Source organism: Thamnophis sirtalis, unplaced genomic scaffold (assembly GCF_051295495.1).
Source record: "Thamnophis sirtalis isolate CommonGarterSnake01/CBP01778 unplaced genomic scaffold, rThaSir2_p1.2 scaffold_3, whole genome shotgun sequence".
NCBI lineage: Eukaryota > Metazoa > Chordata > Lepidosauria > Squamata > Natricidae > Thamnophis > Thamnophis sirtalis.
The window spans coordinates 66,351,364-66,364,482 of record NW_028261383.1 but is presented as its reverse complement, the minus strand read 5'-3'; the positions used below and the strand labels follow the sequence as shown (position 1 = coordinate 66,364,482).

The 13,119-nt window shown below is 36.0% G+C and overlaps 1 protein-coding gene across 3 annotated transcripts in view; it reads right to left on the bottom strand.

Annotated features, from left to right (window-relative positions):
* ERC2 (ELKS/RAB6-interacting/CAST family member 2) overlaps positions 1 to 13,119 on the bottom strand; it is a 608,417-nt gene that overhangs the window by 137,923 nt on the left and 457,375 nt on the right. For all 3 annotated transcript variants that reach the window (XR_015695894.1, XR_015695895.1, XM_087709041.1), the window contains 2 exons: positions 12,735 to 12,866; positions 5,930 to 5,996 (listed from right to left, as the gene is read on the bottom strand). Coding sequence is in view for 1 of the 3 variants with exons in the window: in XM_087709041.1 (XP_087565167.1) it covers positions 5,970 to 5,996; positions 12,735 to 12,866 (159 nt within the window). In the remaining 2 variants the exon portion in view is untranslated. The remainder of the gene's footprint in view (positions 1 to 5,929; positions 5,997 to 12,734; positions 12,867 to 13,119) is intronic.

Here is a 13,119-nt window from a genome sequence, read left to right as displayed (position 1 = left end):
ATTCAAACAAACAAACAAACAAACAAACAAACAAATAAAAACATCTGCTGTGATTGGCTCTCAGCATTCAGACCCAAAATGATCCTCTTGGATAGCCAGCCACTGACAACTTAATGACAGAGTTCATTGGAGTTGGGTGGTGTTCATGAATTTGAATAAAGAAAGCAAAATAAGATGACACATCACCAGCAGCCACTATGCCTGGCTAAAAGCAAGTTCTAAAGTCCTAGAATATTGTGACTCGGTGGCCAGCAAAAAGTTGAAAACAAGTTGTTGGTAATAATAAACTTTTTTCCCTTATTTTTCTCTAGAATAACTTAAACCAGGTTGAGATAGAAATAGAAATCATAGTTTTGCTACTAGAAGAAAAAAGAAAGAAAAAGCTATTAGAGCCACATAAGAAGCAAATTTAGTGATCTGTCTTTGCTTTTGTCTCAAATTTACAACCTAAAATTCTCCGTAGTGGAACTATAACCTGTTTTAATTTCTCTTCCATGGGAAGGTCATTTACTGTATACGCACTACAATCCGGAGAGATGGGAAGCATTATCCAGTCTGAACACAAAACTCAAATGGATTACATCTCAAAACACCATTCCAAACTGAATACGCCACACCATATAATTTAAGAGGCCAAACTGGTGGAAGCATTATAAAATGTATCCTCTTTATCCAAACAGCTCCTTCAGATGTATAGTCTACATGCAGCTTTAAACATTGTGCTCTACTTCAAAAGCAAAACCAGTCACCTCTGAAACAGCATTTGTGCAGCGTATGTGCCGGCAGCAAACAACATATGGCAAATGGGAAACACCCTTTGTAATCACAAAGATTTCCATGGCAGGAGTTTGTAAAGAACATTGTTCTCAGACGTGCAATCACATCGGAGTTCAAGGTGAATGAAAAGCAAAGCAAAATAAGGAACACCAAATGCAGGACTTAATTCCAGCGTGTCCGGAGATTCACGGCATAGCTGGAGAAGTCCCCACACTGCTATTTTCCTTAGCTGAATATCAAAAATAAGGAAATAAATAACATGGGAAAAAGAGTTTAGACATGGCTGAGTTTAGAATTTAACCCTGTTAATTTTGATCCTTTAACCTTCAAACAATTAAAAAGAGGCAATTTTTATAAGAGAAGAAAAACAGTAAGAATATTTGCAACCTGTTTTACAATTTTGACGAACGTGCGTGCTCCAGGAAGTAAGCACAATATCCAGTGCTTCACAGAATTAGTTCTCTATAATGCAAAGGGCCAAAACAATGGAAAATTACAGAGATTTACCAAAACAGGCTTATAAGTGACTGGTGAGTCTGGAAAGGATTAAAACTCTCGTGAAATGTGTGAATGGCAAGTTGGCAATTCACGCTGTGGCTATAATTCTCCACCCCTATTAGCAACCATTATACACCCTCTAAAGCAAATCAGAGTAACTGTAATATTACTGAGCCAAATTATCTCAGTGTTGTTAATTCTGCATTGGGGTGAAATGGAATTGCAGAGGCTGCTTTAAAAACTTCCCCGCACCATTACGTTTTATTGTAAACCATCCAAAGTCACTTAGGTGAGATGAGCAATGTAGAAATTTAATAAACAAATGAACAAACAATTACAGTTATCCTGGAGGCATTTCCAGAGATGTATTAATTAGAAGAAAAATACAATTGCAGTCAACATCAGCCACAGTGAGTAGATATAATTTAAGCCCACTGAAAGTAGCACTTTTATGGAAAGCACATTCATTTCACGTTATTTATTTTCTAAATTCAATTGGAGAGAAGATGCCTGCACCTTTCAAAGCAATCCAGTAATTGTTGTGATAATGTAACATTAACAAGTACAAGCGTTGCAACCTTACAACCATAACTAGAAGATAGTAGAAGATGTTGTATGTTACGACTGAGTTCTAGTTACTGAAAAAAATGACAAGATTCATCTGGGCATGAAGCTGGCATCTACCCAAACCTTGGTTACGTTAAAGGAATAACAGGGCAATGCAAAACAAATATAACAAAGTCTGATTATTAATAACTCAAGTATCTAAGTTAGAAATAAAAGTTTAGCCCCAAACTCCAAATCCCCTCAAGTGCTTCTTTTCAACTTATCCCATAAAAAAGAATGATTGCCTATTGCTCTTATGGAGAACTTCACTGTTAAGAAAGGAAATTCCTCTTTCAATTCAAGCATAGAAGCACATCTGGATTTAAACTAACTAGAATCTCTCTTTACCCTAAAAACTGAGGGAATTATTTAAAAGATAGGGATTCTAACATGCCAATTTGATCCAGCTTGAAACATACTAAGACTGTGAAAATTCCTTGAAAGGGTAGTATTGAAGCACCACTTTTTCAATTGGTAAAGCAGGTCTTTTTCTAAATTCCAAATATGTCAGAAGCCATATTGGCATGGAGACAGAACCAGCATCAGTTTTGATAAACAGCTGGGCAAATATGGACAATTTGTGCACCATCTCATATCTCTTTGAAAACATTTGCACAGCCTAGTAAATGTATTCTGCTCTGTTTTGACCTAGCATGTTGTGTGAGAATTATGATTTACTCAGTAAGCCTGAATAGGTTTAGTGCTCTATGTAAACCCATTGATTGCTGCTTCATTTGAACCAGGCAATTGATGCCATTGTTCTACTGAAAGTAGAAAACAAGTAATACAGAGAGGGAGAGTCCAGAGTTTTTCATATCTCATTAACCAGTGGTTTGGCGTTATGGAACAAATAAGCTTGCCTAGCTGCCTCCATTTTCACAGTTATTTAAAAGAAAATAGTTTGCATTGATTTTCAATTATTTATAGCACCTGCAATGCTATTTTTAGAAATGCACTTTGGGTCTTAGAATCTTCTACAAGGAGTCAAGAAATGTCATCCCTTCAGGTTAGACCAGATAGGAAACCAATGCCATGTAGCTGGCCCATCTGCTGGTATTTTTGGCCAATGACAAGGCCAAGAAGGTGACTTCATTTTGCCAGTTTAAAGTTTGATCTAGACAAGGAGGAGGAGGAGGAGGAGGAGGAGGAGGAGGAGGAGGAGGAGGAGGAAGAAGAAGAAGAAGAAGAAGAAGAAGAAGAAGAAGAAGAAGAAGAAGAAGAAGAAGAAGAAGAAGAAACTACAAGATAGCTAACAAGAAAGCATGGATGGAAATAGAGGACTAAATGTATTTTTCCCCCTCTTCTCATCCAACTGTTATTGAATTCCAATTTGGGAAAGATGCTGTTTGAGGAATATGTCATCATGTGCAGCATTTAGCTAGATTCTTCTTGTATCCATCAAGATGAACCTTTTGTCTTTTTAAAAGAGACTCAGGAGGTCAGGATCTAGAACAGACTGAGGAGTCAAGAACAGACCATTTATCTGTATGATTTCCATGTGGAAAGTTTATCGAAAGTTTGAAGAAGGAAAGGCATAATGAAGTTTTGCAATGTAGCAACAAATAGCCAAGAATCAAGAAAGTGTTATTTTATAAGGAAATTCCATTTTTATAATATTCTAACAATTCAATTTCATCTTCTTTCCCTTTTTAAAAAATTCCTTTCTGAACTAGATGAAAATGAAAATGATAGATTCTACACTTTATGTTAATCCATCATTTATTAAACTATTGATGGATTTCTGAATTATAATTGGCTGGACTCAGATATTGTCTTAAGTAATAGTTAACTAACTATGCTTACACAATATACTACTACAATATTCAATTTTCTGAACTCGGAACCAAATGGTTCAGCAAACTTAAATGGATAACTGTTATTGCATAACACTGTATAGCCACAATCTGGTAGGAAAAAGAAGTATAACTTATTTGAGCTACATTTTCTTCGAAGCTAAATTACTGTATTTTAAAGGTAAATGTTCCATTATTTAATGCAGTAATGTGAGTGGGTAGGGGAATAGTAAAAATCTATTGTTTTTCTTTCTTTCCCATTACTCTTTTTAATGTAAACTTATCCCTGCAGTCAGATAAAAAAATTCTGTCATTCAGATAATATGAACTGAATTTAATTATACACAAGACACATTTGTTTCTCAGAGTCTCATTCTATTCATTGGATTGGAGAAGTATGTGGAAATTCATGTCCAATATATTCATGAATCCTGAGAGATTTCACATTTTAGAAGCTGAAACCATCTGTTCAATTTAATACTCAGTATAAGATGAGATCCAGAAAGGAACACACACACACACACACACACACACACACACACACACACACACACACACGGTTTGTGGATGCACACCTATGTTTCCATCAAAATTCACTATTAGAAATTTACTTCAAAGAAACAGTGCCTTGCCCTTTGAACTTTGACAGAAAAATGCCATTATGTCTGCCTGCCTGCCTTTCTATCTAGCTATCTATTTACAGTAGACAGACAGATGGCTATTCTCTCTCTCTCCCTCTCTCTCCCTATCTATCTATCTATCTATCTATCTATCTATCTATCTATCTATCTATCTATCTATCTATCTATCTATCCATTATCTATTATCTATCTCTATCAGTGACTTATGACCACTTGTCACAACCATTGCATCATCCCCATAATCACATGATCAAAATTCAGATGCTTAGCAACAGATTCATATTTATAACCGTTGCGGTATTCCAGGGTAACGAGATCACCTTTTCTGACCTTCTGACAAGCAAAGTCAATGGGGAAGCCAGATACATTTAACAAGTGTGTTACAAACTTAACAACTGCAGTGATTCATTTAACAACTGTGGCAAGAAAGGTCATAAAATGGGACAAAATTCACTTAACAACTGTCTTGCTTAGCAACAGAAATTTTGGGCATAAATCAAGGGTTACATGTGTTCTATTTTGTGTTTTAAGTCTTTGCATAATGAAAAAAATTGTTTGATCTAAAATATGTGCTTAAAATTAACCCAGTATCAGCCACACTGATGTTTACCACTTTTATATCCAGTGAGTCTGGAAGCTAAACTGAGTCAGTGCTCATTAGTACTCAAATGGAAAACTGCGGTACTGAAGAACTAAAAAGGAATAAGGCTTGATTGGGAAATGAAAAAAAAATCCTGTAATAAGGCAAATGCAAATTTGAAATCTGTATTTCATTTAAAGCCAAATCTTAAAATATTGATTTCATCTGAAATATGAACAATGGCCACTAACATATATGTATATCCAATCATGGCATATAATCAACTATGGACAGCAGGAACTGTGCCAAAATATTAATAAAAATAACTTTGAGGACATATGCTACTTAATTTATACTTTAGCAATAAATGTTTTTGTTTCTGTTTGACAAATTATAATAAATAAAATAAAATAAATAATCTTATATTGTGTTTTACTTTTTAAAATTGGCTAGCCTTTGCTAGCAAAAACGGAGCTTGGGGAGCCCATCTGGGCTCTATATTTTGCCACAATGGCCTCCTGCAGCTCTCTGCCAGCAAAAACAGAGCTCAGGAGGGCCATGCACGGCCTTCCTAAAGCTCTGTCTTTGCTGGGAGAAGCACCATGGGCTGGTCCTTCGCTGTTTCCAGGGCCACTCATGGGCCAAATCTAAGACTCTTTGGGCGGATCTGGCTCCCGAGCCTTGAGTTTGACACCCCTGATGTAGAAGTATTTTACAGTTCTTTTAGCCCCAGAACTTTCTGATGGTCTCTTACTCAAGTATTAACCATATCCAATTCTGTATAGCTTTTAGCTCAATCAGGCCCAGGTAGGTCCATGTCACTGAACATCATAATATTTTTCAACTCTCTTGAATTGCATAGGATATGTTACAATGGGAAAAATTGCCATCCTTTAATGGTAATAGAAAATTGATCAGTGGAAATCACTATCTCCACTTGCTTATTTCTCATTCACAAGATGTACCCATTACCACAGTTAGAAATTACAATAATCAAGCACTGCATCCAAATATAAAATAAAATAGTATCTCACCCTTCAAAACAAAACTGGAACTTTGGTTTATAGGAACTGGTTATGCCCATATGCCTTCCTCATCATCCTGCCAGCCAGACAGTAGGCGGTAGATTGAAGTTTTAGCATTGGAATAAAAGAAGAAACAATTAGTTACCTCAGTGCAGTTGAACATCTATTATTCTTTGGTGATGAAAGTTCATGTTCTCAAATACATTGGAATGAAATGTAAGCAACAACTATTTTCCTTCCTAGAATTTTTCCCGCACGGGCAGGTCCCATGATTAATCAAGTGTTGTATTTCAAAAGGCACAAATCCAAAAACGTAGTAAAACATGACTTCAACAGAATTGCAATTTTGCATCCAAAAGATTTTATGAACCTGTATAGGTAATAACAAGAAGATAAGTTCATAATTCTTTCGGAAAACACATTGCTAGCTATACCTATCAGTATTATGATTTTTCCATTGGTCTTATTTCTGAGAAGGATTTTTTTTTTACTTAACATGACTATTTAAATAAATATATCAGTAAGTATTTCAATGAATCATTTTAGTTTTGTATAGCACAGAAATATAGACACCAAAAGAGACACTTTATTGAGGCAAATAAAGAAATAGAAATAAAATTATTGATCTGGAAGGGAACTTGGAGGTCTTCTAGTCCAACCCACAATTCAAGGCAGGAGTCCTTATTCCATTACAGATAGGTGGTTGTCCAAACTTTTCTTGAAAATCTCCAGCAATGGAGCATCTGCGACTCTGGAAGGTTAGCTGTTCTATTGATTAATTGTTCTCATTGTTAAGAAATTTTTCCTTAATTCCAGGTTAGCTCTCCCCCTGACAAGCTTCTACCCATGCTCCTCAGATGCTTTGGAGAATAAATCAACCCCCTCTTCCCATGACAGCTGTTCCAAGTATAGGAAGATGGCTATCATGTCTCCTTCTCTTTGTTAGTCTAAATATACCTAGTTCCCTTAGCCCTTCATTCTACAATTTAGCATCCAGACCCTTCCACTCTTTTTAGGGCCTCAGCATCTTTTTTGTATCATGGTGTCTAACTGGCTTCCTGCTACAGCTGTATGTCTCCTCCCTCACACATATCCTTTGACTCCAAATGCTTCCTCTATGTCTAAAGATAGTAGGGAACAAGTGAAGGATGGAGCTGAGGCAGCAAAGATGGTGCAGCCCTTAAAGAGTGTACTTTTATAGAAAATATAAATCTAAAGCAGTGTTTCCCAATGTGGGACCCACGCTACACAGGGGGAAAATTTGACTTTTAATGGGGGCAATTTGAACCTTGCTTAAACCAAGTTAATGTCCTTTTAGGCTTCCTCTGCGTGAGTAGAGTTCATTTTTTGAGTAAAGTAAGAATTATATGTCACGGGGGAGGGGATCAGTATTTTAGAGAAGCTTAGGTGGAGCATGGCAAAAAAAGGTTAGGAACCACTGATCTAAAGGGACTTTACCTGATATGGAGCATGCCTCATTTCTCTCAAGATGCCAACAATTTTCTGCTCCAAGTGCAATTTTATGAGCTTCTTTTTATGAGCTTCTTTTCATGTACTTCAAGAATTTTACATAAAAATTTAGACAGAATGTATTTATTTAAAATAAATTCCGTTCCAAACTACCCTAACATGAATGGGATCCTGATATATATTTTTGATATATATTTTTTGCTTCATTTAAATTGAAAATTTACTTCCACATTTACAATTACCTTGCTTTTTCTCTTTTTGTAAGGATTTTATTTTTATGTGTGTAACATAAAATAGAAACTGCCAGAATAGTATTAGTGGGTAGAATTAAATTAGTGTGGTTTTGAGAACAAAGAATTTTCTGGCTGAGAGATTACTTGATTTAAAAAGGAAAGGAAAGAGAAAAGAAAGATGGCTTGAAAATCCCTGCTTTTCCAGGATAAATCTGTTGAACACATTTAGATAAAGGAATTGCTGTGTTCAATATTAATGATCATGGATTCTACTGAATTTTTCTCAGGCAGATGGTAATTGTTCTAAGCTAATTCTTCCGCCTGGGTTACAAGTGCAGTCAGATGTTGAATAATTTCCCAGGATGGGATCAAGTCTTTCTAAGCTGTGAATGCTCTCTTTCTGGAATGTTTGCCATGCAACATCATGTTCTCTCTTCTCATTGAAAACAGGTGGAGTATGTTTTCTCTGAGGAAATGGTTAAATGCTCTATTCTTGTTCACCTGTTCAAGTAATTCTTCAGAAAACAGTTAGTGTAAGCCACTGGTAAAAATAATGTACATATTAGATGATGAAAATGTTGTTCTTCAAGCATTCTTCAGTAAGAAAAGAGTTAAAGATTCCCTCTAGGTTAGGTCAACTACATGCTGGTTTGTTGACTATCCTATCTATCTTATCTTATCTTATCTATCATCTATCTATCATCTGTGTGTATGTATATATTACCTTGATAAAGGTAAAATAAATGTAAAGGTAAAGGTTTTCCTGTCCCTGTCTGACTCGAAGGCATGGTGCTCATCTCCATTTCTTGGCTGATGGAGCCAGCATTGTCTGAAGACATTTTCTGTGGTCATGTGGCCAGCATGGCTATATGCCAAAGGTGCATGGGATACTGTTTCATTTGCATGCTTTTGAAATGCTAAGTAGGCAGGAGCTGGGGCCAGTAATGGGAGCTCACCCCATTGTGTGGCACTTGGTTCTCAAACCCAGGTAACAAGTTCAGCATCTTTAACTACTGAGCCTTATATTATTTGCATAGCATAGCATAGCATAGCATAGCATAGCATAGCATAGCATAGCATAGCATAGCATAGCATAGCATATAGTATAGTAGTATATACTATATTCCTAATAATACTATATATACTTCCTAAAGAGCATTGATATGTCTTGATGGTTACCTATCCAAACAATAGGCCACTAGAGGCAGTTCCCTTGCTGAACAAGACAGAGTAGAAAACAAATACATTTAGATGTTTTGTTAGGACAGAAAGAAAGATTCCCTTTCTAAAAAACATTTGAAGAATTTCTTGTCCTTTGAAAAACCTCAGTAAAACGTCCATCTCCTCAGTGTCTCTGGTCACAAATAGGACACAGAATCTGCTGACATCTTAGATGTTTTTCAAATAAAATACTTCTGGAATATTTACTAGGACCTAAGATTAATTAAAAATACCTTACAACACAATCAGCACAAGTTTAAGTGTTCTGCTTCTCTTTCTTCAGTAAAAAAAAAAAAAGCTTGCCTGACCAGACTTGTAATAGATAACTTTCATGTCCTTGAGCACAAAGAATTAACATCTCAACTCAAAGTAAATCTAGTGAAAATAATGTACTCATCTTATGAAATAGTGTTTATTTTTTCTCTCCCAAAAATCATGGTGTAAGGGAACTAGAATAAGGCATCCTATTCTTGTCTTCTTGACTGCTGCCTATAACTGGTGGTTTGAGCTGTCAGACATGTTACTACTGGCCCCAGGTCTGTGAAAGCTTTTCTACCACTTGCAGACAAATTTACTTTTTTTAACACAGTGATTGCCACACAAGGGATTTCATCTCTTGCTCACTGTGACCTGAAAAGACTCCAGTTTTCTATCATACATAGGACTTTTAAAAACAAAATCTCAGAAGGTGTTAATCTTCAATATACAAGAAACAATAAGGTCTAACAGAATGAAGTAAAAAAAATCTTTCATTCATTTGGTTTATATCCACCTTTCCTCAAGCCAGCTTACATAGAGACTTACTGCTTCATTTTATTCCCACAAAGTCCACCTTGTGAAATAAGTTGTGTCATGAGAGAATGACCACCCAATCTCACCAGTAGCTTGGCTTGGGTCTTCCCAGTTCTAGTCCAGTATCTTAACTACTCTATTCTACTGGCTCTATCTATGAATTTTATGAATCTCCTGGAATTTTTCGTGATTTTATACTAGTGTTAGGAATTAAATCAGTCCAGAGATTTTCGTATGAGACAGACTAGTATAATAAAACTATGGTACAATCAGTTGACAATAGCTGTAAAAAAAAGATATTTAAACTTTGGCACACCAGTGTTTAATTTGAAGTTTGATTGATTCCATTTGCCAGTGGTCAGACTCTGGCTGACTGTATACCATAGTTTTCCAATGGCATAATTAATCTCTGTTTACTTCCTTCATTAATCAGATACTGCTGTATACTCCACTCCCTCCGTCACTTGTTATTCTGCTCTTTGTCTCCACGATGTTCTTACTATTTAAGTATCACTTGTACTATTTATTTAAGGCTACTTTTTGCCATCAACTTGATTGCCAACAGTTAATGTAGATAGTTTTTAATTAAATAAAAATGCCCAAAGATATGCAAATATTACCTTGGGGAAACCAAGACATTCTGGAAATATGTCCTTATAAGAGACTAATTTAGTCCACAATATTCACATTTTACCCTTTCTATATACAACCTCCTGAAACATCATCTAATAACCTCTAATAAAATTCATCCACTTTTTAACTAGCTAATAAAAAAGCTCTGAAATACACAATGAAACTCTCTTTCTTTATTTTAGATATAAATCTAATTTTCCTATTAAGTGTTTGTGTTTTAATCTTTGTGTTTATATCTAAACACTGATCCACTTGTCATTTCCCCCACCTCCTCATTAGATCTCTATTTTCAACAGCATTCATTTCTCCTTAAACAAAAATATTTTGTCTTATTTTTATGTCCATTGGACCAAGCAAATCTGAAGGACAATTTATGTAGCTACAGCTGTTATCCTTTTCTCCTACTTTCCTCTAATGTACACTTCATTAGAAATTTTGTATGTTATATACATTTTTAAACATGCTATTTGTATTCATTTTTTAAAGATATCTGCAACATTCTTGCACTCTCCACGTGCAATCCTTCAAGCCTAAATAGAATTTTTTTAAAAAAGGATCAGCCTGAATTCCAATTCATAATTTTGCTTGGGGAGTGTTAATTAGACCAGTTGCCATTAACTTGTGCAATTCAATACATTTTCCAAACCAAGCCCTTCTTCAGATGAATGGAATGGTGAGCTCATCTCATAGTTCTGTTAAAGGAACCTTTGACTGTTTGTTCAAAAGTGAGATATCAACATTGACCAGTAATCAAAGATGAATAAAAAGGAAATCCTTGCCAAGAACTCTTTGAAACGTGTGTTCAGAGCGTGGGTGGGGTATTACAGAGCAAAGTGTGGAAAGTCATTCAGTGCACCAGTAACAAAAGTTTTATTTCATGTTGGCCAAGATGAGGAAATGACTTTTCCATGAAAGAATATCTCTCTTTCAACACCTATCACCTTTCTTTGTTCAGTACTGGGTTCTTTCTTCTTTTGAACAGACTCTGCAGAGAATAAAATAAGGAACCAATATGATGTAGTGGTTAAGGTGCTGGATAGAACCTGGAAGACTCAGGTTTAAGAAAAAACCCACCATCCTTAAAATCACTCTTTCTTCACAAAAATTAACCCCACAGTGTCATTGTTTGGGATACAGTTAAAGAAGAGAGTATTCTGTATACTGACTCAATTGCTTAGAAGAAAGTGAAATGAATATCTAACAAATAAAGCAAGATGTTTTTTTTTTTAAAAAAAATCCTCCCTCACCGGATTGCAAGGCATACAGTGGCTCACTTGGTTCGGGCATTGGGTTGACAAGCAGCAAGCCCACATTCGAGACCTGAGGGCTATGATGTGATGGAGCGAGCTCCTGTGATCCTCTCCAGCTCCTGCCGACCTAGCAGTTTGAAAGCATGCAAGCTCGGGTAGATGGATAAGTACCATTTTGGTGGGCACATTAATGGGGAAATGAAAGGAGCCCCCAAACAGGTGCCCCCTGACATGCGTGGCATCACCAGCTAATCCTTTCCACCCAGAAACACCTTGGTGCTTCTGACATGAACATGAGTGACCAGATGCCATGGATATGATAAGTCTTTTCATCTCTTTTTTGCAGAATTTGTATTCTTCCCATAAACTCAGCTCCTCACTGTTTTTTTACTTATCTATTTGTGAAAAAGCTAGACATTTTATGGATAATATAAAAACCTATCCTAGAAATAATTGATATGTAAGGGCATGTGAGAAACAAATAACATTGTTTTGCTGATTTAACATAAAAGGACATAACTTAAAGAAATAAACCTTTTGTTAATACTGATTCAAAGTTGAATTCAACACATTCAATTCATTTAATTTTTTTAGAAAGCTGAGTGTATAAAACAAAATAATAATAGATTATATTTGTGTGGATCAGCTGACTAAACAACCATCTTCTCCATCAAGAAACAATTATTCAAAAATATTTTTTTAATAGTTACACTGAGCCTCATTAAAACTGCTATGAAAAGAAGAGAGAAGAGAACCATAATAAAAGGGACTGAGGGGAAATCAAAGGAGGAAAGAGAAGGAAAATGTTTGGCTTCTCTAAGTGATGGAAACAAATAAAGTCATTCATTTCAGTTCAAAGAGCAGATAATTTGTATAGTTTTCTTTTTCTCTTTGAACCTTTATTGTAAGAGGGTAAAGTAGCAATAGCAGTAGCAATAGCAGTTAGACTTATATACCGCTTCATAGGGCTTTCAGCCCTCTCTAAGCAGTTTACAAAGTCAGCATATCGCCCCCACAATCTGGGTCCTCATTTTACCCACCTCGTAAGGATGGAAGGCTGAGTCAACCTTGAGCCGGTGAGATTTGAACCGCCGAACTGCAGAAGGCAGTCAGCTGAAGTGGCCTGCAGTACTGCACTCTACCCACTGCGCCACCTCGGCTCTTATAAGTATGAAGTATAAGTATGAAGTTAAAGCAAGAAGAGTGGTGTCTTACCTGTTCTGGAGAGGGTCTATGGTTGGAGTGTGTCCTTCCAGGAGATCTGTGGTGGTGATGGTGATGATGGTGGTGATAGTGATGATGGTCATCGTCATAGTTGTCTGCCATCAGTTTCATTCTATTCTGAGTCTGAAGGAAATAAAAAAAACACTGAATTCTAGACTGCAGAGACCACATTAGACAACATTTCTACTGTATGAGACCAATATTTCTCCATACAACAAAGTATATTATATGAAATATGTGACAGCTGATATCAAGGATTATAGAAGTGGCAAGATTTTTGTGCTTAATAACTTGTTATGGATCCACCAACGGATTGACTTTCAGAGTTATCTCTGTCATGATTTCCTGTTAAGCCCAAGAGCATATTGATCAACCA